The 25,825-nt window shown below is 39.0% G+C and overlaps 2 protein-coding genes and 1 long non-coding RNA gene across 4 annotated transcripts in view; 2 read left to right on the forward strand and 1 right to left on the reverse strand.

Annotated features, from left to right (window-relative positions):
• xpo1a (exportin 1 a) overlaps positions 1-7,504 on the forward strand; it is a 16,959-nt gene extending 9,455 nt beyond the window's left edge. For both annotated transcript variants that reach the window (XM_083521680.1, XM_083521679.1), the window contains 12 exons: positions 257-438; positions 543-699; positions 781-944; positions 1,025-1,159; positions 1,265-1,448; positions 1,564-1,670; positions 1,877-2,071; positions 2,191-2,359; positions 2,614-2,748; positions 2,998-3,157; positions 4,655-4,751; positions 6,511-7,504. In XM_083521680.1, coding sequence (XP_083377806.1) covers positions 257-438; positions 543-699; positions 781-944; positions 1,025-1,159; positions 1,265-1,448; positions 1,564-1,670; positions 1,877-2,071; positions 2,191-2,359; positions 2,614-2,748; positions 2,998-3,157; positions 4,655-4,751; positions 6,511-6,657 — 1,832 coding nt within the window. In that variant the 3' untranslated portion in view covers positions 6,658-7,504. The remainder of the gene's footprint in view (positions 1-256; positions 439-542; positions 700-780; positions 945-1,024; positions 1,160-1,264; positions 1,449-1,563; positions 1,671-1,876; positions 2,072-2,190; positions 2,360-2,613; positions 2,749-2,997; positions 3,158-4,654; positions 4,752-6,510) is intronic.
• Positions 7,505-12,622: 5,118 nt separating this feature from the next.
• On the reverse strand, positions 12,623-25,686 carry ndufaf5 (NADH:ubiquinone oxidoreductase complex assembly factor 5). Its single transcript, XM_083522837.1, has 12 exons — positions 24,958-25,686; positions 22,993-23,033; positions 22,537-22,600; positions 22,404-22,451; positions 20,462-20,565; positions 20,269-20,308; positions 18,872-19,069; positions 18,718-18,778; positions 17,027-17,110; positions 16,687-16,769; positions 16,315-16,604; positions 12,623-13,331 (listed from the first exon to the last, which is right to left on the reverse strand). Exons 1-11 carry the CDS (start codon positions 25,243-25,245, stop codon positions 16,503-16,505), a joined length of 1,113 nt encoding a protein of 370 aa, XP_083378963.1. The 5' UTR covers positions 25,246-25,686; the 3' UTR covers positions 12,623-13,331; positions 16,315-16,502.
• On the forward strand, positions 17,060-18,158 carry LOC310716078. The gene is made up of 2 exons (XR_014530483.1): positions 17,060-17,157; positions 17,197-18,158. It is a non-coding gene; the product is annotated as an uncharacterized lncRNA (long non-coding RNA).
• Positions 25,687-25,825: the final 139 nt, after the last annotated feature.

The following is a 25,825-nucleotide window of genomic DNA, read 5'->3' on the forward strand; positions in this document are numbered from 1 at the left end:
CTCTCACAAAGGCGCATTTGCATTGGTGATGCTTGCAACTGCGTAAGAACCAGAGGAACATCATATAGAGTGCAGGCTCTTCTATTGAAACCACCTGCTCCTGTTTTGGCGGTTACGCTGGCACTCTGACACTCTCCTCACTCGCTCTGTGTGGACTTCCACGTGGGTAAACAGCAGCGTTACTTTGCTTTTCAGTTTCTGAACGTTCCGATGTTTCAAAACGTGACTCTGAAGTGTCTGACGTTTCTCATTGTAGTGTACCTGACCCATTTGGACTATGCTGATACTGAGCGAATCATGACCGAGAAGCTTCATAACCAGGTAAACGGGACCGAGTGGTCGTGGAGGAACCTAAACACGCTGTGCTGGGCCATCGGATCCATCAGTGGAGCCATGCACGAGGAAGACGAGAAGCGCTTTCTGGTCACAGTCATTAAGGTGACTTTTAACACACTAGCGTTTTTTTTTGTTTGTTTGGATAATTTTTTTTTTTTTTTGGATCGGTAGTTTTGTTTACCTGTGTGTGTGTGTGTGTCCTTCAGGATCTGCTGGGCCTGTGCGAGCAGAAAAGAGGGAAAGACAACAAGGCCATCATTGCCTCCAACATCATGTACATTGTAGGGCAGTACCCACGGTTCCTCCGTGCCCACTGGAAGTTCCTCAAGACGGTGGTCAACAAGCTTTTCGAGTTCATGCACGGTAAGTGAGCGCACCTCCTCACACGCCGCTTTTTACGGCCATAAAAACGGCATAACCAGACGTTTTGCCTTTGTCCCACAGAGACTCACGACGGCGTGCAGGACATGGCGTGCGATACCTTCATCAAGATCGCTCAGAAATGCAGGAGGCACTTTGTTCAGGTGCAAGTCGGGGAGGTCATGCCATTCATCGACGAGATCCTCAACAACATCAACACCATCATCTGCGACCTGCAGCCGCAACAGGTCTGTGCGCAGCGTCACAAAATTACCCCAAAAAGTTCACCTGACCAACTCTAAAATCCTTCTACTCTTTCTTTCTCCAGGTGCATACGTTCTACGAAGCCGTAGGCTACATGATCGGTGCTCAGACGGACCAAGCAGTGCAGGAGCACCTGATCGAGAAGTACATGCTGCTCCCCAACCAGGTGTGGGATAGCATCATCCAGCAGGCCACCAAGGTGAGTCCAGGAACATCTCAGTCATTGCTTTAATGTGGAAAGTAACGTATCCTAATTTGATCACCTTTATAATGGCTGGATTTGGTTCTTTTTGTCTTCTGTCAGAACGTTGACATCCTGAAGGACCCAGAGACCGTGCGTCAGCTCGGCAGCATCCTGAAGACCAACGTGAGGGCGTGTAAGGCCGTGGGTCACCCGTTTGTGGTGCAGTTAGGACGAATCTATTTAGACATGCTTAACGTTTACAAGTGTCTGAGTGAGAACATCTCGTCTGCAATTCAGACCAACGGTGAGCAACAGATATTAAATATTTAATAACGTTTTCCAACTGTTATAGACACTGTTTAAAGTGGACCAATTATCTCCTATGTATCTCTTTTTTTATTCTGACTTTCCCCCTGCAGGTGAGATGGTGACCAAGCAGCCTCTAATCCGGAGCATGCGCACAGTAAAGAGAGAAACTCTGAAGCTCATCTCCGGCTGGGTCAGCCGTTCCAACGATCCCCAGATGGTATGAGACTCAAGATGTGATAAAATACATCAGTGATAAATAGGGGTGTATCAGTACACAAAACACTAGCGGTTCGATTTCGGTACGGCGCTTGTCGTTTGTTTATTATTAGTTTGTGAACAGCAGTTTCCATTTTTGGAGTCCGAAAAATGTGTGATTTACAGATTGACGTTGGTTTGACCCCCATTTCTCACACGTGTTTCTAGGTCGGAGAGAACTTCGTTCCCCCTCTGCTCGAGGCCGTACTGATCGACTATCAGAGGAACGTCCCTGCTGCTCGCGAACCCGAAGTGCTCAGCACCATGGCAACCATCGTCAACAAGCTCGCGGCCCACATTACCGCGGAAATCCCCAAGATTTTCGACGCCGTTTTCGAGTGCACCCTAAACATGATCAACAAGGTGGAGAACCTTTTATAGGGATCTGATAAAATTTTCTTTCTAAAAATGACCACAAGTTTTGTAGATAAGGTATATGGTCCTGGAATATTAAGTGTAACCTTTTTGTGTCTCTTGTCCAGGACTTTGAGGAGTTCCCAGAGCACAGGACCAACTTCTTCTACCTGCTGCAGGCGGTCAACTCGCACTGCTTCCCTGCTTTTCTGGCCATCCCTGCGGCCCAGTTCAAACTGGTCCTGGACTCCATCATCTGGGCTTTTAAACACACCATGAGGAATGTCGCTGACACGGGTGAGTGTCTGGGTCATCAGATGTTCCACAAGGTCCTCGCAAGATCTGTGATCGTGTGAATTAAGGGGGGGGGCTCAGTAGTATAACCAGTGGGTTTTTCTTTCCGTTGGAGCAGCTTCTTTAAAATTACTGAGAAAGTGGTTTCTCAAAGAGTTCTCTATATTGTATATAAACTTGAGGAAAAAAAAAAACAACACCTTCTTAAAAGATATATGCTGATGCATACGCACTCTATTCCACCATCTCCCCATCAGGTCTCCAGATCCTGTACACGATGCTGCAGAACGTGGCTCAGGAGGAAGCTGCAGCTCAGAGCTTCTATCAGACGTATTTCTGCGACATCCTGCAGCACATCTTCTCTGTCGTCACGGATACGTCCCACACGGCAGGTGAGTGACAGGACTGAGCCTGTGCCTCTGTGCTCTGTTAGGATGCTGGACCTCGGATTGATCTGTTGACGAGTTTAAATCCCAGCACCACCACAGCAGCTAAATGATGGGCCCTTGAGCAAGGCTCTTAGCCCGCAACTGCTCAGATCATTAGCGCTGTGGAAAAGAGCGTATGCCAAATGCCAGAGATGTTAAACTGTAGGTCCGAATCATCACACATCTTTCAGTCCAGGTGTTTTTCTCCTCCAGGTTTGACGATGCACGCCTCCATCCTGGCCTACATGTTCAACCTAGTCGAGGAGGGGAAGATCAGTATAACCCTGAACACAAGCGCACCCGTGAACAACCAGGTCTACGTACAGGAATATGTGGCCAACCTGTTGAAAACTGCCTTCCCGCACCTACAAGAGTAAGATAACAAACAACAATTTGAACATAACAATATCCTAGTAATAATAGCTTTTTATACAATCTTTAATTCAATATGCTTTTATATTCGGGGTGTGAAGCTACGCAAAAATACGTACAGTTCAGTTTCGGTACGGTTAAGGGGAAGAAATGTTCTAAATGTACCTTAAGTTAATACTTTTAAATACTCTAATCAACATGGGTGTGGACAAATATGTAAATGTATGTTTATTATTGGTAAAACCGAACTAATGTACCATACTCTTCTCATCTATTATGGCTTTTTATATCACGTAAATCATCAGGACACCAAACGGATCTTTTGCTATGTTTCCACACGGGCGGTTAACGAGGTGATACCGGAGAAACTGTACCGCTACTAACTTTCATACAGATTTCAGAATATTTTTTTAAAATGTGGTTTATTTAAAAGTAGACATTTCAAGTTTTCTATTTATATATTTATTATGTCTGTGAGGCAAATATTCACTTAGATGTTTTCTTTGCTTTTGAAGAGGGATGACTGAGGTGGTAGAGAGCGCCCCCTGTCTGTTTTTTTTTTTTTCCACAAAAGCACATCGTTTTCTGGTGTATAAACATTTTCACATTTATTCATGTCCTAAATAAATGTGTGTTGCGTTCAAGGTTTTATTTTCACCTCTATTATATTCATATATTCATATTTATTTTTATAAATGCGGTCAAACTGAATTGCACGCTGCATTAATCACGCGTTAATAAAATCAGTTAAATGAATTTGCGATAACGCATCATAAACGCTTTAATTTTGATAGGCTTATTTTTATAATTTTATAAAAAATAAAATGGGATAAATCAAATTAATGCAATACACTTTTATTATTTTGATTAAATTGACTGATTTAAATAAATTGGAAAAATAGGAAAATAATTTTCTAAAGATATGATCTACTTAACTTTTCTACTTATTTGTTAAAGTGCGCTTGAATGTCTTCGTTCCTTCCATCCTTTATTCATTTAGTCCCTTGAATTTTCAGGATTTTCTTATGTTTAAGAGGAATTCTTGAAGCTGGACAGATCCATATCGCCAGTATTAGTGACCAAGTGGCAGTGATTTCACGCAAGTGCGAAACAGCGCACTACAAATCATATTTCCAGTACGGATTGTGTGGCTGCAGTGACACTGCGCTAACTGCGTCCCTGTTTTTTTATTTTTCAAGTTTAATAAAAAAACTAATTGTGCTCATAGTGCAAGGCGGAGACTAAACAAACTTGCCCTCTGCCACTTAAGTTCCCGAGATAACTCCGAGTTTAAAAAGGATTAAATGCTGTGCACGTGTGTACCGGATCAAGAGTCCTGTACCGAAACGGTTCACTATACGTACGTGTCCACCCCTGTTTTATACAACTGAGGTTTACTCTTTATTATGGGTTTATTTATTCATGTCCTATAAAGTTTTCCAGCTGTGTATCAGTTGTTATAGGGTGTGGTCTTTAACGGTGCGGTTTTCTGTTCCAGTGCACAGGTGAAAGTGTTTGTAACCGGTCTGTTCAGCCTGAATCAGGACATTCCTGCTTTCAAAGAGCACCTCCGGGACTTCCTGGTGCAAATAAAGGTATGTCTGTTTCACGCCACCAGGCCCCGCACACTTGGAGCTCATTGAGGGTGGAATTTGCATTCTATTCATATTAGATTGTAGATTAGATGCACACGTTTTTGACACGTTCAGGATAAATGATTTTTTTGTATTCATGTATTGATCGTGTGATTTGGTTTCCTGTTGTACAGAAATACGTGGTTATGGTACAGCATGATGCAGATAGGAAGCTTTTTTTTATATAATAATTTGCTGTAAATATCATCAGCAACAGCTGATCTGAAACATTTACATTTTAATATTCATGCTTGTGGACACCTGAACATAAGTTCTTTATGTGCACCTTCTGGAATATCTCATTCCACATTTAGTCTCCATTTGCTCTTATAATAAGCTCCACTCTTCTGGGAAGATGTTCCACTAAATATTTGTGAGATTTCATTCAGCCACAAGGGTCTTCAGGAGATCTTTCAGGTTTTGTGCTGCCGCAATTCAAAGACGTCCTGTAATTTTGCATGGCTTCAAGTTTGTGGTAACAGTTCGGGGAAAAAAACGTTTGCGGCTGGACAACTCGGGTGTCCCAATACTTTTGCCACACAGTTTATATTACTTTAATCAATGCACAGAAACATAGGAAATATTTGTGTAAGTAGCACTCTCTTGATTTTGCGATCAGAGTTTGTTTACAGGTAATTATTTTCACATTTTTTACAATTTACCCAACAAGGTCACAGCAAGGTCGATGGGTTGTTAAAGTTCTGGCCTTACAATTAGTAACACAATAAAGTAGACATAATGGAGGTAGATCAACTCAAGAGAATGTTTTTATTTTCTCAAAACCAAATTGACCAAACCTTGACTTTGTATGTATTTCCATCTGATTTCATCACTCGGCATGAATTTCCAACACATTTAACGCCAGGTGTGAACGGGGTCTCAGGGTCTCCTACATCGCAAAGGCTGGTTTTACTGAGAGATCAGCCAGTCGTTATCAGCCCATCTGTTTCCTGTCATTGCGCAGCATTTATTTCCTGTATCTCACACACCACAGACGTAGACTAGTTACGAAGCTCACAATGAGGACCATTACTACTGACGCACCACCCACTTGGGGGCGCTCTGGACTGGTGAACACCATGAAAGCCCAATTCCGACTTTAATTTTTAGCCAAGTCTGGCAGCATCACCCCCTTCTGTAGTGCCAGAAAGCTTCAAAGGTTGAAAATGAAATGGGTTACAGTCGCATGTTCTCAAACTAAGCCTCCGATCCCTGGAGAGAAAGAAAAGTTTAGTCAGAAATTCAACTGGTACAATGGATTCTTTTAAAACATGAGTATCTGTACTTCTGCGTTAGTGAAGGATGTGTGTACTTTTGCCACCTCTGCGTACAATGAAGATGTCATTGGACTCGGCCGAAGGTCGTATGTTCAAAACACAGCCACACAAAGCTGCCACTCCTATGGGCCCCTGAGCAAGGCCCTTAACTCCATAGCTGCTGTATTAAATGTCATTTGCTTTGGATCTACCAAATTTCCTAAATGTACAATTCTAATTAATTACTTCTAATTCATTTAATTATCCACACCAGGTATTTGATGCAATAATCGTTTATCATTAGAAAGGCCAAAAAAGTAACTATATTGGTAAATAAATTGTGTACGTTAGACCTCGTTGCTCTTTACTTGCTTTCTCTCTCTTTGTGAAGAGTATTTTATAGTAGTTTTGGTTGTTTGGTTGTTTTTTTTTTTTAACGAAGTTCTTTGTGTGCGTGTGTGTAGGAGTTTGCCGGCGAGGACACGAGCGATCTGTTCCTAGAGGAGCGAGAGCTGTCGCTACGTCAGGCTCAGGAGGAGAAACACAAACTCCAGATGTCCGTGCCGGGAATCCTCAATCCCCACGAACTTCCCGAGGAAATGTGCGACTGAGCCTCCTGTACGCTGCCATGTGTTAGATTTGTTTTTGTTTTGTTTTTTTTTCCCCCCCTTTGGACACAGGAAAGACCCGAAACGTGAATAAAAGCGTGTGTTTGTGTGTACATACAGAGAGATTGCAGTAGGATGAAGATGGTCAAGGAATGTAAATTTCAAAAAAAAAGATCGCCTTCTTCCACCCACGTCCCATTCAAGATTTCTTTTTTGTTTTGAAGTGTGTGTTTTTGTAAGGAGAGAACTGATGCACTGTAATTACTCCAATGTTCATCAGCTGTGTTCGTTTATTTTTTTTCCCCCTCAAAAGTTTGTATTCATAGACGATTTAAGCCCCGCCTCTGTTCACCTCTTCTGGTTCGTTTGTTAGTTTGTGAAACGGATTCATTAATGAAGTGATGGAAGGAAGAGGAGTGACCCACAGAACGAGGGAATGGTTTGATCCGGACTGGCACAGCAATTGAATGTGATGGTTGACATTCAGAACTGAAAGCTGCTGTTTTTTTATTTTTTCTCCTCCTTTCTTTAAATCGTGTGTCTTTCACTTTTGCCTGCTTTTTTTTTTTACGCTTTATTTTTGTTTGCGTGTTTATGGGGAGGGATGTGGCCCTGTGCCGGGTTTCCGGTTCTTACAAATGATCCGAAGCAGATCTCGCCAACGTCGATGAAGGGTTTGTTCATATCGTCCTGTCGTTTATAACACTGTCTTAGTACTTCGGGAACATAAAGTTGGATATTTTTACAAAAAAAAAAAAAAAAAAATACTTCCGTGTCTTGATTATTTATTGTACAGATGATTTTGTTGTTTTTTTGCCTCAATACAACCATTTAAATATGTACAGGAGCATTGCATGACTACGCCTGTTTTTTTTAATTTAATTTTATTTTATTTTTTTATAAATCATTGGAACAGCATGAGCTTCTCGTTCGTAGATAATTTCTTATGCAGAGAGACTGGCATTCTGTTCATCTTGTTTCCTATATTCATGCCTTTTACCCCTCTGACCATCACATCCATGTGTTTTCTGTTAAACGTCTCATTCAAGATTCATTCCCTCTTGGTGCCACTCTTTGAGGGATGTGTGTTCAGATACTGAGATCAGGCACTGATGGTGTTTTAGGAAGCTCTTGTTCAAGGTCATGTGCTGTCCTGGACACTCATGCACTTTTACATGGAGCTCTGTTTGCGTGTAGCAACATGGTTCGAGTAAGAGCCACGTTTGTGGTGTGATGGTCAGATGGGTCATTAAGTGCATATCTCAGCAGATTTTACTTCATCAGCCACCATTAACTTCACCTGAGTTTGTGTTTTATTTTTATTCGCAGCCCCAAGCTAAATAAAGCGATATTTTTTTATATACACCAAACATGTTCATCCCATACTAAGAAGTAATGTTGGTCTCTCCTGATCTCCCTGTGCTCCTCTGATTGGTTGCAGACATATTTTTAATAGCAGTTTTTGTGCCACCAATGGTGTTTAACAAACTTTTGTCAGAAGACAGGATGCTCTCGGGTCGAACTCCAAGGAAAGACTTTTCCTGTTTTTAATTGGTTTTGTTTTAAATTCAGTGAAAGTTTACAATCAAAATATTATTCTCAGTTAATCACAAGTTCTTATCGAAGCATCTGAAGGGTCAAGAGGATCTGCTTATTGACCAGTCGAACCTGAAAATTCGTTCAGTTTCTCTTAAAACCTTCTGCTGTTGTCGTGATGTCATGATCTGCGTCTTGAATCAAAATCCCTCACTGTACGTACGAAAATATTTGAAGATGAGTATCCAGAACAAAGTGTTTGGTGGGTATTAATGGTTCTTTAATGGATGATACAGACAGGAAGTGCTGATTCCTGATGAGGTGCACGTGATGGGTTTGTCGAACATTGCTGTAGTTAATATCCTTGCCAGGGATCATACTACAGTGTAGGCAGTGAAAGTAGTTCTGGCTGTAAGGTGAATTATGGGTTTGTATTAATGACCTTGTTGGATAGGTAAGCATGTTGGTAGGTGGGTAGGTAGGTAATTATTTGGGCAGCTGAATGAGTAGGAGAGCATGTTGGTAGGTGATTATTTGGGCAGCTGGTTGGGTACGTAACAGTGTTGGTAGGTGGGTAGATGGGTAATTAGTTGTGCAGCTGGTTGGGAGGTGGGTACTTATTTATTTGGGCAGCTGGATGGGTAGGTAAACTTGTTGGTAGGTAAGTATGTAGGTAGGTGGGTGGATGGGTAGGTAGGTAATTATTTGGGCAGCTGGATGGGTAGGTAAGCAAAACAGGCTTCAAATGAACAGATATAAAAAATATCAAATTACACAATTACAAATATGACAGACACCATTATAAAATATACAGTAAATAGCAATGGTCAAATTGCAGTAGAACAAAAATAGTATATAATGTGTGTATGTATGTGTGTATGTATATATTTCTAAATATTTTATATATATATATATATATATATATATAAAATATTCAGAGAAACAATCAAATATAAAAAAGAAACAGGAACGAAAAGAAAATAACAGAATATAAAAAATATATATAATCACAACAAATTATATAATACAAACAAATTAAACAGGTTTATTGCCTTTGGATATTATTATTCTAAGGGCATCTGAGAAATATTTTAGATGATTTTTAAAAACAATAAACAAGGAAGGACACTTAAAATATTGACAATTATGTATAAAGTATTTTGCTAACAATGTCATTTTAGTAATCAAATCATACTAAACAGAGCACTCTTTGTCTATCTCTTACTTCACCTCCAGTAAGGTTTGGATGAAACTATCAGCAACCACACGCTTCTCAACCATTCAGTCCTGCAATGTTTTCCAAAAAAGACAGACATTTTACATGTGGAAAAATATATATTCTGTATCTTCATATAAACACCTGCATAGATAACAAGGTACATATTCAGAAGGACATTTTGAATAAAACCCATTCCTGATGACAACTTCATGAATCTAATGAGAGAATTCCATGAGCGAGCAGCTGGTGGCGCTGTTGGACTCGCTGCTCGTCGGCTACGTAAAATTCACACTGAAATATGTTTTATTGAAATATTAACAAGGCTTTAATGTCACTGCAGTGAAACGTCTTTTTCTAAGTCTCTGGCTCTGGTCCTCTCTGATTCATGTTTGTGTGTGTGATATTAGTTGAGCTGGGTCAGTATCAGTGGGTGGCAGCGTTGGCTGAGAAATATTGTGATTTTGACATCCTGGTGCAGATGTGCGAGCAGACGGACAACCAGACTCGCCTACAGCACTACATGACTAAATTTGCTGACCAGGTAACATGCGACCCCAACACCCCACCACTCCACCGCCCCTGTCAGAGCAACATTACACACACTTCCCCCTGTGACAACCTGTTACATCCTAATACATCCTAATACACCCTGTAACACCCCCTTATACATCCTGTAAGACCTCCTCACCATGTCACACCCAGTTACAGACACATACACACACACACATGCATTCCCACACCTGTGACAACCTGTTACATCCTAATACACCCTGTAACACCCCTTATACATCCTGTAAGACCTCCTCACCATGTCACACCCAGTTACACACACACACACACACACACACCCCTGTGACAACCTGTTACATCCTAATACACCCTGTAACACCCCTTATACATCCTGTAAGACCTCCTTACCATGTCACACCCAGTTACAGACACACACACACACACACATGCATTCCCACACCTGTGACAACCTGTTACATCCTAATACACCCTGTAACACCCCTTATACATCCTGTAAGACCTCCTCACCATGTCACACCCAGTTACAGACACACACACACACACACACATGCATTCCCACACCTGTGACAACCTGTTACATCCTAATACACCCTGTAACACCCCCTTATACATCCTGTAAGACCTCCTCACCATGTCACAGCCAGTTACACACACACACACACACACACACACACACACACACACACACACACACACACACACACACACACACACACATGCATTCCCACACCTGTGACAACCTGTTACATCCTAATACACCCTGTAACACCCCCTTATACATCCTGTAAGACCTCCTATCCATGTCACACCCAGTTACACACACACACACACATTCCCACCCCTGGACAACCTGTTACATCATAATACACCCTGTAACACCCCCTTATACATCCTGTAAGACCTCCTATCCATGTCACACCCAGTTACACACACACACACACACACACACACACACACACACACACACACACACACACACACACACACACACACACACACACACACACTGTATCACATTATCCTTCTCTTTCCATTACATACATCACCTAGTTTATTTGAAAGTCAGTAAGAATGCATGGTTGCACCCTGAACAGAACAGGGTTCTAGAGCTGGGTTCCAGAGTGTCAAGGTGTTTGATCAGTGTCCCGTGTTTATGTTTTCTGTAGAATTTCGCCGACTTCCTGTTCCGCTGGTACATGGAGAAGGGGAAGAGAGGGAAGCTGCTGTCTCAGCCCATCGCTCAGCACCAGCAGCTCGCCAGCTTCCTGCAGGCCCATGAGCACCTGAGCTGGCTGCACCACATCCACGTGCAGGACTTCCAGAGTGTACAAGACACACACACACACACACACACACACACACACACACACACACACATATGTGTGAGCATGAGTATATGCTGGATATCATCGTTTCCATAGCAATAAAAATACTGGTATGTATTAGTCAGTATTGCTGTGTTTTGGTCAGTAACGGTGTGTATTGCTCAGTATTGGTATATACTGGTATGTATTGGTGTTTATTGCTCGTTATTGGTATATACTGGTATGTATTGGTGTTTATTACTGTGTATTGGTATATACTGGTATGCATTGGTGTTTATTAATGTGTATTGGTATATACTGGTATGTATTGGTGTTTATTGCTCGTTACTGGTATATACTGGTATGTATTGGTGTGTATTAATGTGTATTGGTATATACTGGTATGTATTGAACAGTATTAATGTGTATTGGTATATACTGGTATGTATTGGTGTTTATTGTTCAGTATTGGTATGTACTGGTATGTATTGAACAGTATTGGTATGTATTGAACAGTATTAATGTGTACTGGTATGTATTGGTGTTTATTGATCAGTATTGGTGTGTGTATTCCAGTTGGGAAGCCTCAGATGGCAGTGATGATCCTTTGGAGGCGGCGAGCGACAGCATCTTTGTTAAAATTCTCCAGAAACTCATTCAAGAAGGTAAAGTCCAAGTTTTTATCAAATCTAAAAGCGTAACAGCACTGAAACCAATGTGCATTACAGTGAAAGCTGTGTATATGTGCATGTGTGTGCTTTCAGGGATTCCTCTGCACGAGTATCTACCCGATGTGAAGGAGCTGCTGCAGGTGGATGAGTTGAACTGTTCTTCTCTCTCCATATGGGGTTTTGTTTTTTTGAATAAATGATGTATTTGTGTATCACATCGCCACGTTCTCACCGACCCTCGCTCGAACGTAACGCCCTGATATTTCTCACAATTCCGTTCACACAACCTCATTTACTTTATTAATAAACTCATTAAAATATCAACAAATTCATGTTTTTTTATTATTTTTTAATCCTAATATATAGAGACTGTGTGGCCAAAAGTATGTGGACACCTGACTATTAGATTCCTCAAGATTATTTTGTGGAGATTCATTGTGGAGACTCCTCAGGTGAGGAGGCCTGGTCAACGTAATTAAATCATCCTGAAAGCTCTTCAATAGGGTTTAGAGCTCCATAGCAGGCCAATCGAGATCTTCCTCTTTGATATAATGTAACTATCTAAATTTAAGAACTAAATGCATGATTTAAGAAAATAGACTAGAAACAAGTGAAATGATCTGCCGTGCAGTATGTAATTACAATTGGTAAGATTTCCACACAGTCAATTTATTCTAATTGAATTACAACTAGTTTAATTGTTTAGGTTTTTTTTTCTTTGTCAAGTTTTTTCTATAGACACACAACACAACAGACATTGTCTCAAAGCAGCTTTACAGAATTTAACAGTGAAGGTGAACGGTGTGTGTTTATCCCTGATGAGCAGCCATGACGACTGTAACCAGGAAAAACTACCTTAGATGTTATGAGGAAGAAACCTTGAGAGGAACCAGACTCAAAAGGGAACCCATCCTCATTAGGTGACATCAAGAGTGTGATTATAGTCTTTAAACAATACAGAACACTGGAGAGTGAGAACTAACATGAGCACTAGAGTGTAAGATTATAAGTAATGTTCTTTTTACAGTCAGTGGTTATGGAACCAGGAGGTACTGAAACAGCTCAACATTTGTGATCATCATAGATCCAACACCAGTTTCTCCATGCCAGAGCCTTTAAACAGTCAAAGAGGTCCAGTGTCCAAACTTCACATGAAGTGGGATCTAAAAGGCGCTGGTACGTCTCTAGATGGTTCGAGATGTTTGCGGGGTCTTTAAACAAATTGCTCTTCTTAATTATGTGTGAAAAGATCTAGAAACCAGAGCTACTAAACAAGAGAATTCCTTATAATTAAAAAATCATTATATAATTCTGTCTTAAAATAAGAAAGGATTTAAACTAAAATACAGATTACTATTAAAATCAAAACCATGCACACGTTAGTTACGATGCAAAAACAAAAAAAATTTATTCAAACTACAGAACAATTTACAGTAAAAATTCGTAAGTACAGAACAAAGTTTCAAAACAATCATCATACTGAATAATGTTTGGAAAGAGTGTCGTGATACTGCAGACTCTTTATCATTCGTTATTGGGTTGTATGTACAGTATTGTTCAAAATAATAGCAGTACAATGTGACTAACCAGAATAATCCAGGTTTTTAGTATATTTTTTATTGCTACGTGGCAAACAAGTTACCAGTAGGTGCAGTAGATTCTCAGAAAACAAACAAGACCCATCATTCATGATATGCACGCTTGTTTATGTACAGGCTGTGCAACTGGGCAATTAGTTGAAAGGGGTGTGTTAAAAAAAATAGCAGTGTATGCCGTTGACTGTACAAACTCAAAACTATTTTGTACAAACATTTTTATTTCTAGGATTTAGCAATCCTGTGAATCACTAAACTAATATTTAGTTGTATGACCACAGTTTTTTAAAACTGCTTCACATCTGTGTGCCATGGAGTCAACCAACTTGTGGCACCTCTCAGCTGTTATTCCACTCCATGATTCTTTAACAACATTCCACAATTCATTTACATTTCTTGGTTTTGCTTCAGAAACAGCATTTTTGATATCACCCCACAAGTTCTCGATTGGATTAAGGTCCGGGGATTGGGCTGGCCACTCCATAACATTAATTTTGTTTGTTTGGAACCAAGACTTTGCTCGTTTACTAGTGTGTTTGGGGTCATTGTCTTGTTGAAACAACCATTTCAAGTGCATGTCCTCTTCAGCATAAGGCAACATGACCTCTTCAAGTATTTTGACATATGCAAACTGATCCATGATCCCTAGTATGCGATAAATAGGCCCAACACCATAGTAGGAGAAACATGCCCATATCATGATGCTTGCACCACCATGCTTCACTGTCTTCACTGTGTAGTGTGGCTTGAATTCAGAGTTTGGGGGTCGTCTCACAAACTGTCAAGTCTAATCAAGTCAAGTTTATTTGTATAGCGCTTTTTACAACAGACATTGTCTCAAAGCAGCTTTACAGAAAACAACAGTGAAGGTGAATGGTGTGCGTTTGTCCCTGATGAGCAAGCCGTGGCGACAGTGGCAAGGAAAAACTCCCTTAGATGATATGAGGAAGAAACCTTGAGAGGAACCAGACTCAAAGGGGAACCCATCCTCATATGGGTGACATCAAAAGTTTGGTCATAAATCTTTCAACAATACAGAACAATTTGTGATCATCATAGATCCAGCATCAGCTTCTCCATGCCAGGGCCTTTAAACACTCGGCATCTACTTCTCCATGATCATCCATAGGTCCATAATCTTCACGAGGTGGGACGTGACTGGAGCTGGCCAAACCTCAGGATGCCTCGGGATGGGGAGAGAAAGAGAAGCAGTGGAGAGGAATTAGCGTAGCTGCTCTTCATGATATTAACAGCACAAGTTGATAATGTGCATGTGATCAGATGTTCTGGAGCACAAGGTTGTGATGTGATGTGTGTGATGTGTGTTATGTGTAGGCTTTGCTAAAAAGATATGTTTTTAATCTACACTTAAACTGGGAGAGTGTATCTGAACCCCGAACACTGTCAGGAAGACTATTCCAGAGTTTAGGAGCTAAATGTGAAAACGCTCTACCGCCTTTAGTGGACTTTGCTATTCTAGGAACTACTAGAAGCCCAGAGTTTTGAGATCTCAGGGAGCGTGACGGATTGTAGCGTGTTAAGAGACTGGATAGATACATGGGAGCCAAACCATTTAGTGCTTTATAAGTGAGTAGCAGTAGTTTGTAGTCTATTCGAAACTTAATAGGAAGCCAATGTAGGGACGATAAGATTGGGGTTATATGATCGTATTTTCTTGACCTAGTAAGAACTCTTGCTGCGGCATTCTGAACTAACTGAAGCTTGTTTATTAATGATGCAGGACATCCACCTAGTAATGCAACTGTCTGTGGCCCTTGGGCCCAAAAAGAACAATTTTACTCTCATCAGTCCACAAAATGTTCCTCCATTTCTCTTTAGGCCAGTTGATGTGTTCTTTGGCAAATTGTAACCTCTTCTGCACATGCCTTTTTTTTTTTAACAGGGGGACTTTGTGGGGATTCTTGAAAATAGATTAGCTTCACACAGACGTCTCCTAACTGTCACAGTACTTACAGGTAACTCCAGACTGTCTTTGATCATCCTGGAGCTGATCAATGGCTGAGCCTTTGCCATTCTGGTGATTCTTCGATCCATTTTGATGGTTGTCTTCCGTTTTCTTCCACGTCTCTCTGGTTTTGCTCCCATTTTAAGGCATTGGAGATCATTTTAGCTGAACAGCCTATAATTTTTTGCACCTCTTTATAGGTTTTCCCCTCTCCAATCAACTTTTTAATCCAAGTACGCTGTTCTTCTGAACAATGTCTTGAACGACCCATTTTCCTAAGGCTTTCAAATGCATGTTCAACAAGTGCTGGCTTCATCCTTAAATAGGGGCCACCTGATTCACACCTGTTTTTTCACAAAATTGATGACCTCGGTGATTGAATGTCACACTGCTATTTTTTTGAACACACCCCTTTCAAATAATTGCCCAATTGCACAGCCTTACGAGCGTGCATATCATGAATGATGGGTCTTGTTTGTTTTCTGAGAATCTACTGCACCTACTGGTAACTTGTTTGCCACGTAGCAATAAAAAATATACTAAAAACCTGGATTATTCTGGTTAGTCACATTGTACTGCTATTATTTTGAACATAACTGTAAATGTGTTGGCGTAACATAAAACAAGCATTTTTGAATAAATAATAAGTCCTAAGTAAAATTATTGACCTTTTTTTTTTAACTTAAAAACTATTACAGCTAAAATAAAGTTTTAAAAGATATAAAGCCAATAAATGATGTATATGATGGCAATTAAGCTCAATTAGAGGGTAAAAGTATGAACGTTAAGCTTTACTCACTACTTAATCCATGATGATTAAAACAAGAAAGAAATACACTATCTCCTCCACAGGAGGAGGAGGATACTGATGATGATGATGATGATGGAAGACCTGAAGGTCTTTTCTGAATTGTTCTGATTATCTGTACATTAACATTCAATAAAAAAATTAGACATTTGTGGGTTTTTCATTTTTTTATGTATTAAGCAGTTTTTCAGTACAAATATTAATGAGCTCGGTACAAGTCAGCTCGTGTCGGATTTGTTTGTATTAATGCTGGTCTGCGATCTGATTTTCGCCAAATCGGCGAACGAAACGGTGGCCGAGCCTCTCTTCACGGGTTTCGCCTAAAAAAAACAAAAATACGGATCATTTATATTTGTAGCGATCGTTAAAATGTACAGCTGAACACATTACTGAGCAGCAGACCTGTGACTCGTGAGGCTTCCAGCCGATCATAAACAGGATGTCGAACGTGGCTGGGACGAATCCGTCCTCACTACCGTACATCTCTAGGACGTAGAACAGATTCGCTTCGGTCAGGAGTTTCAACAAAAATGCATATCCAGATCTTCAGCTCCAGAGGAACCGTAATGATAATACCAGTAATGTATTTTCAGAACTTTGGTTTAAGAAACTCTAAATGCACGATAACATTTCTGCCATCACTTCTCTAAAGAAACCAACTTTCAACATTTGATTTATTTTGGAATAAAACATCTCAAAAGATGTGCCTCAGCTTTTTGGTTGGGAAAGTTCTCCTACTCACCTTTATAAATGGCAGCCGCTGCTAGAATGGTGTCTCTGTGCAACATCGGCTTCCTGTTCCACGCACAGTTACTCTCGCCCATTCCTGAGACACGGCGGAAACAGAGGTGTGCAGATGTTTATTAACTCTCGGTGCTCATTGGAGGACAAAATGATTTAAATACACCATAGTGATTTATTTACGCTTTTATATTTGTTTCCTGGAACTCAGAGGTTACGACGTTGGTCTTTTGATCGGAGTTCAAATATCAGTACCACTACTTCTCCCTCTCCTGGGCCCCTGGGCATGGCCCTTAACCCTCAACTGCTCAGGTGTATAAACAGGGTTTTCACAGGTTTCACCAAGTCATATTTAAGAGATTTTAAAGACCATTAAGAGTAAAATGTAAGACCTCTATTACAACAAAAACGCAAACACGTCAGCAACTGGCCTCCATTCATTTTTATTTTCAAGCCATGTAACGAAAAATAAAATGTTTTACGTCTGTGGTACGATTCGAGAGATTCGCTCAGATTACAGAAAGCTGATTGGCTGCTGCATTTTGGTCTCATTTGTAGTTGCAATACAGTGAATTATATTTGGACCAGTGAAAGAAGGAACGACGACAACCACAGATACTAACAAACAAAAAAAGTGCTGCAGGAGCATTTCAATGAGCGTTCGAGACGGCGTTACGTAGAAATCGGAAAATTAAGACCAGTTTAAAATCATTTACAACTAAGAACAGCGAATTTAATACTTTTTTTAAGACCCCTGGGAAACCCTGAATAATGATCGAATTGCTCTGGATAAAGAATCTACCAAATGCTGTAAATATCATAAAAACAAATCTGTGTAAATACAGCGATCAGGCATAACGATATGATCATTACATCTAGAAGCAGGAAAAATGTGACGTCTAGACGCAAAGCTGCAGCTCTTCTAGGATGGTGGTCTCCAGTGGTCAGTATCTATCAAAAGTGCTCCAAGGAAGGAATAGTGGTGAACAGGCGACAGGTTCATGAGTGGTTAATGCTGTTAATGATCTACAGGTCAGGACTGTTTTGGCAGCAAAAAAGGGGACCAACACAATATTCTGCAGGTGGTCATAATGTTATGCTGATCAGTGTATATATAATAACGGAAAGGTCAGCGGGCCAAAACCTCAACCTAGAGCATGATTGATCAGCTGACCGATTCCAAGATAGCTATGCTGACCTTCTATTAACAACATGCATGGGTTCGATAGGGAGCTCAAGAAATCAGCGAGAAGGCCGTGAGCAGGTCAAGGCAGAGGGAAAATCCTGGTTTAGCCTGAGATTCTGACTAATATATTTATTTCTACACCCACGTACTTACACTATATGGACAAAAGTATGGGACACCTGATGTTTCCACCCAGATGTGGTTCTTCCCCAAACTTGTTACCACAAATTTGGAGGTACACAATTGTATAGGAAATTTTCCCTTTTCCTGGAGACCCAAACCTGTTGCTCCATGAAGATCTGCTTTACATGGGTTGGAATGTGTGAAAGATCTCCTACTGCACCTCAGACCTTCTCACCTCACCTGCCTGACTTTATTAACACCCTTGTGTCTGAATGGATCTCTCAAATCTCCAGAAGAAACATCTTCCCAGACTGGAGACTAAATGTGGAACGGAATGCTCAAATCTTATAGTCAGGTGTCCACAAACTTCTGGCTCATCTCACCTTGTAAGTCGGACATGATTTCAAACATGCCGGGGTAGTGAACCTGGATCTCATCCACATCCTATGCGTGACAAAAAAAGGAGGCGTCACGTGAGCGCAATAAACGAAGCCATAAAGAACAGAGAATCTGTGATCTGGATTCTTGCACACTGACCACAGTGAGCATGTTGAAGCCAGCTTGGCCCAGCAGGTTGCCCAGGTCGGTGACGGCGGTGTAGGGGGAAATGTGCGGCGCGAATCCTCCCTCCCTTTCCAACTCGGCGAGCTGCAGGGAACAGCGCAACTCGTACAGGGTCTCGCCTCCCACCATCGCCCCTACAAACACGCCGTCCGGCTTTAACACGCGATGGACCTGCAGGAGGAGCAGGAATTTTTAGAATGAACATTCGATTATTGTTGCATCAGAGGTTTAGCAAGATATAATAAAGAAAGACAGACAGAAAGGCTGAAATGTGTTAAAAAAAAACTGTGAGGGTGTGGCCTATAGGGGTGTAACGATACACAAAATTCAGGGTACATCGGTTTTTACGTCACGGTTCGGTACAATTTGGGTGCAGTTGGGTGCAAAATTGCTTGTCATTTTTTTATTAATGCAGTTTATTATTATCGTTAAAAAAATGTTGGTTTAAATAAAAAAAATAAAAAAATATCTAATTGATTCGATACACTTTTTTAATATATGGAATAAATTGATTAACGGATTAAATTAGCACAAATTTAACTGATTAAATACAATTTGAGTTTACATTTCTTAGACCCCCATTTGGGTAATACAGATGTGTACGTGTGTGTGTGTGTGTGTGTGTGTGTGTGTGTGTGTGTGTGTGTGTGTGTGTGTGCTTTTTACATTTAGAAAATATTTAATTTACTAAAGATGTAATTTATTTAAATGTTTTCAGTGTACTTTAACAAATGTCTGCATTTAAGAAACACACAAGGTAGATTTATTTACTCATTCAATTTAGTTACTCAAATGACTGTCGTAAAAAACGCAGGAAACGTAGCGCAGGAGAAAATCCGAGCTTTCGCACTGAATCGTATTGTACACAGTTACACCTCCTAGTGGCCCAGTATTTTAATAAGCACGCTTGATGGACATCCTTGAGCCTAAAGCTACGCTCGAATCAACCCGGATCGATAGAACTAAAAACTCAGTGTATTCGGAAGTTTTTGAGCCTGAAACATCTAAAAAATAATAATAATAATGTTAATTAAGCTCCGAACCCTAAATTCTCTTTTCATGTTGATGAAAAGCTCTGATTTTTTTTTAAATAGAGAGATGAAGAGTTGGAGCTGCTGCTGCAGATAATCGAAGACTATTACTACTTTTTTTGGTAATTAAATGGGTCATGTGACTCTAATCATTCTTGAAATGCTGCATTTAAATTTTTTTGGTTTGCTAGGTTTCTTCAAATGCTGTAAGATAGACAGAGATGGAAGAGCCACGTTGTCTTCAGAATAAAGGTTCTGCTAGCTTTACCCAGGCTTTCCTTTTAACTCATTATCAAGAGACTGTATTCATAATCAAAGTGGGAGAAGATCATACAGTACCTGTCGCAAAGCTCCTGGAAGATCATTGATCCAGTGCAGACTAAGAAGAGAAAAGATGAGCACAGGAATCAAACACTGCCATCAAACACTGAAGAATTGTGTATTGAACATGCTTTGGTCCTGGTTTCCATAGATATGCAGTGATGCTTGATTTAAAAGGGATGGAACTCAACAACACAGTTTAGAGAGATACCTGAGGCTGCTGACCACCAGATCAAAAGTGTTCTCCTGAAACGGCAGGAACTCCTCATCGGCCATCATACAGTGTGTAGGCATCTCACTCTGCCTCTTCAGCCTCTGGAATATACACACACTGGTTTCAACACACACACATATCCTCCTTATACCAAACATATACTATACTGGAGATGTTGTATAAACACGTTATTTTGATTCTAGATGATCAATCATACTAAAGAAAGGAATTTGGTCCAGGAATTGAGACTAAATGTATTCTAGATTGCCCAGGAGAATTGGGTTTTATCAGTACACATTATTCTAAATTTATTCTGAATTATCCAGTATGATGGATACATTTATTACAATTATACAAAAAAAAATAAAAAAAAATAAAATATATATATATATATATATATATATATATATATATATATATAAAATTATACAGAAGAAATTATCTGGACTAGTCAATAGGAGAAATTTATTCTAGATTACACATCATAGTAGAGAATTTAAAACAACTTTACTTGAGATTATCCTTTTTTTTTTTGTTGTTGGAAAAAATGCATTCTAAATTACTCCGTATCCTAGACAAATTTCATCTGCATTGTTCAGTATGCTGGGCAAATCTACTATTTTTAATCAGGAATTCTGGGAAGAAAAAAAAAAAACTACTTTGGATTATTTGGTGCATTAGACATTAGATTTTTACTCCATATTATCCAGTACAGTAAACAAATTTTACCATATAATTTTCCTTCAATTCTGGAAAGCTTGACAAATTGATATGTGGTTGTACTGGTCAGATTTACCTCCAATTATCCAGTATATATCCAGTTTTTTTAGATTATCCATGACACTGGACAGACTTGACACTTATTTTTCAGTACTGATTCCTCAGTTTTTCAGTTCCTGATTTTCCTGACTCAAACAACAAAATATTCAATATCTTTATTCTAGATTATCCATCAAACTGGAGAGGTTATTATCGAACCTCTCCAGTTTGATGGATAATCTAGAATAAAGATATTGAATATTTTGTTGTTTGAGTAGTAGATATATTCGAGAATATTTATTAAGCATGTAGAAAAATCTGGATACATTTGTCCAGCATAGTGGATAATCCAAAAAATATATTTTTTCATTTTTTGTTGATCTTTTTTGTTGCCAGTGCATCAATAAACACAGCAGAAAAACTCAAGTTTAGTTTCAGTAGGAACAGTGTTGTTGAACAACTTATTTTGCCAGTTCATCAAAGTCTGGAGTAAGTTTTGTTGTTTCAATTCTCAGGATAGATCCGAGGGGTTTGTCAGAAACTGTTGCAGTTTTTAAAGAGTATCAGATTAAGCTCTCTTAAGAGAAGAAGAGAGTACTGTATTGCACGCGAACAACGTCAATTAAGCTGAAGTGCGACATCTTTAGGGGAAACGTGGGCATTACAGGGGAAAGGTAAATTGAACAATGTTCACCCGTACCTATTTTAATAGAATTTAGTCACGTTCAGCGGGCCGGATTAATAAACCCAACGGGCCGTAGTTTGCCCATGTCTGGTATAGATTATTATTTACTTTTTTGTTGTTGACAAAAGCATCCTAGATTATTCAGTAATATCCTATCTGAATTTAATATACATTGTGCACTAAAATGGTCAAATATATTCTAGATGACCAGTATGATGGACAAATATTCTCCAGATTAACCAGCATGGTAGGCAAATTTGTTCTACATACAGAATTCTTGACAAAACCTTTTAAGGGTATCAAATGTCCTGGTCAAATGTATTCCAAAATATACAATAATGCTTTGCCAAACATTATAATAATAATAATTATTATTCATCAAGTTATACTAGATTTATCCAAGACAAAATTATTCTGGAATTATTATTCTGGAACTTGCACAGAGAAGACCTCTGGTAACACAGCCTCACTTTAGTTCTAAACAGAGTTACGTACCAACAAAGCATCTGAGATGTCTGTAAGGAACATCTGCTCTACAATGTCCTGTGCAGGAGAAAGGAGTCAAATTATTATATAAAATCTTGTCTCACTGACAGAGAGAGGATTGACTTCAGAGAAGAACATGTACCTTGCTGAGGTGTTCAGCGATGTGGCTTTTTCCGCAGCCCATGTCTAATGCTATTGGGAAAGTCCTGCAGAAACACCACACAGGCCCTGATGAGGGTCAAATCTCACAAAGCCATTCCAGTCCTGGAAAGTTCAGCCACCATCTTTATTCAACACACCAGATGAGGTGATTCTGATATGGCAGAAGAAAGAACTCTGTGCGTTCTTTTGACGCTACACATTCTTTGTTATTTTCAGTAAAATAAATAAATAAATAAACAAAGTAAATATATAAATAAATAAACTACAATCAGTATGCCATAGAGAGATCATTTTTAAACCAGAAAAAAAGAGAAATTAAAATCTGGTGTATGATGAAAGTGCAAATCAGTTTTCTTACAGTATATTGTACACTATTCAAACATTACAGACTATTTTTATAAAATGATTCGAACCACTAGAAATAAAGAATAAATACCGGGCAATGTCATAAATTCTGTCTGCGACTCTGCTCCCAACCTGTAACATATAAAGAAAGAAAAAAAAAATAGTTGTCAGTGACACATGCAATAAAGCAGTAAATGAGATAAAAACAGTAAATGAGATAAATAAAGCAGTAAATAGGGTAAATATACAGTAAATGATGTAAATAAAGCTGTAAATGGGGTGAATAAAACGGTAAATGAGGTAAATAAAGCTGTAAACAAAGTAAATAAACAGTAGATTAGACAAATATAGATGTCAATAAGGTAAATAGAGCTGTAAATTAGGTAAACAAACAGTAAATGAGGTAGAGCTATAAATGAGGTAAATAGAGCTGTAAATTAGGTAAATAAACAGTAAACAAGGTAAATAAACAGTAAATGAGGGTAATAGAGCTGTAAATGAGGTATATAGAGCTGTAAATGGGGTACATAAACAGTAAATGAGGTATATAGAATTGTAAATGAGGTATATAGAGCTGTAAATTAGGTAAATAAACAGTAAACAAGGTAAATAAACAGTAAATGAGGGTAATAGAGCTGTAAATGAGGTATATAGAGCTGTAAATGGGGTACATAAACAGTAAATGAGGTATATAGAATTGTAAATGAGGTATATAGAGTTGTAAATATGGTAAATAAACAGTAAATGAGGTATATAGAGCTGTAAATGCGGTAAATAAACAGTAAATGAGGTATATAGAGCTGTAAATGCGGTAAATAAACAGTAAATGAGGTATATAGAGCTGTAAATGCGGTAAATAAACAGTAAATGAGGTATATAGAGCTGTAAATGCGGTAAATAAACAGTAAATGAGGTATATAGAGCTGTAAATGCGGTAAATAAACAGTAAATAAGGTATATAGAGCTGTAAATGCGGTAAATAAACAGTAAATGAGGTATATAGAGCTGTAAATGCGGTAAATAAACAGTAAATGAGGTATATAGAGCTGTAAATATGGTAAATAAACAGTAAATGAGGTATATAGAGCTGTAAATGGGGTAAATAAACAGTAAATGAGGTATATAGAGCTGTAAATATGGTAAATAAACAGTAAATGAGGTATATAGAGCTGTAAATGGGGTAAATAAACAGTAAATGAGGTATATAGAGCTGTAAATATGGTAAATAAACAGTAAATGAGGTATATAGAGCTGTAAATGGGGTAAATAAACAGTAAATGAGGTATATAGAGCTGTAAATATGGTAAATAAACAGTAAATGAGGTATATAGAGCTGTAAATGGGGTAAATAAACAGTAAATGAGGTATATAGAGCTGTAAATATGGTAAATAAACAGTAAATGAGGTATATAGAGCTGTAAATATGGTAAATAAACAGTAAATGAGGTATATAGAGCTGTAAATATGGTAAATTAACAGTAAATGAGGTAAATAGAGCTGTAAATATGGTAAATAAACAGTAAATGAGGTATATAGAGCTGTAAATATGGTAAATAAACAGTAAATGAGGTATATAGAGCTGTAAATATGGTAAATAAACAGTAAATGAGGTATATAGAGCTGTAAATATGGTAAATAAACAGTAAATGAGGTATATAGAGCTGTAAATATGGTAAATAAACAGTAAATGAGGTATATAGAGCTGTAAATGGGGTAAATAAACAGTAAATGAGGTATATAGAGCTGTAAATATGGTAAATAAACAGTAAATGAGGTATATAGAGCTGTAAATATGGTAAATAAACAGTAAATGAGGTATATAGAGCTGTAAATATGGTAAATAAACAGTAAATGAGGTATATAGAGCTGTAAATATGGTAAATAAACAGTAAATGAGGTATATAGAGCTGTAAATATGGTAAATAAACAGTAAATGAGGTATATAGAGCTGTAAATATGGTAAATAAACAGTAAATGAGGTATATAGAGCTGTAAATATGGTAAATAAACAGTAAATGAGGTATATAGAGTTGTAAATAGGGTAAATAAAGTTGACCTCATCTCTCAGGTAGTCATATTTCTCGCTGTCGGGTAAAGTCGCTGCCCATGTCTTCTGCTTTCTCTTCATATTTCTGTTGAACACGTTCATGGCACCTCCAGGTCTGCTGGACATGTTCCTCAGGTTCCTCACGTATCTCGCAGGTGGAGTGTGTGCTGGAGTGTAAACTCTCCTCCCTGAGGTAAAGGGAAGGTCACTGATGTTCCTGTGAGGAACACTGAACCGAGCTGATGCTCTGAGGAACACCCCGTGACAAACACAACCACAGTTCATCAGATTGTTCATGATCTTTATCTTACAAAAGACAGAAATCTATAAAATAAAGGAGAAATTTAACACGTGAGTCTGAAGGATCCTTCATTCATACGCGCTGGGCTGTGTCCCAAATCACTCCATAGTGCGCTTTAAGTTCCTCAACTGGTTCCATATTTCCTCACTAAACAGTGGGTCAGAACATGAAAAAAACCGTGGAAAAACTGCTAACAGTAACAAGCTAATAGTTATTACAATATTATTTAGTTTGTTTTGTGTTTCCGATTTTTTTTTTCATCCCCAAGTGTACAAGTGTAGGGAGTAAAGGTTTATTTGAGACTGAAGCGCAGAGGAAGACGTCGCGTGTAAAATACAAAACAGGAAATGACGTCAAATGAGCGACGGAGCCAAATTGGCACAGCTGGTTCGTTCTGTCACAGCTCTGAGATCAGTGAACCACATGGAAAGCATAAAGCACTGCTCACTAGCGATTAATATTCCGAATCCTTCTGAATCACTCAGTGAACAGATCCGAGTCACTTGAGTCAATTGAGTCACTTGAGTCAGTGGGGATTCCGCCTGTTTTTACCATTGAATTCCACTAGATGGCACT

Source organism: Silurus aristotelis (assembly GCF_946808225.1).
Source record: "Silurus aristotelis genome assembly, chromosome: 20".
Classification (NCBI taxonomy): domain Eukaryota; kingdom Metazoa; phylum Chordata; class Actinopteri; order Siluriformes; family Siluridae; genus Silurus; species Silurus aristotelis.

Coding starts and splice junctions, on each gene's coding strand:
- ndufaf5 (XM_083522837.1), bottom strand. CDS start 25,245: ATGAACAATCTGATGAACTGTGGTTGTGTTTGTCACGGGGTGTTCCTC. Junction 22,452..22,536: donor TCGCTGAACACCTCAGCAAG/GTACATGTTCTT, acceptor TCTCCTGCACAG/GACATTGTAGAGCAGATGTT. Junction 17,111..18,717: donor AATCATGTCCGACTTACAAG/GTGAGATGAGCC, acceptor GCCGTGTCTCAG/GAATGGGCGAGAGTAACTGT.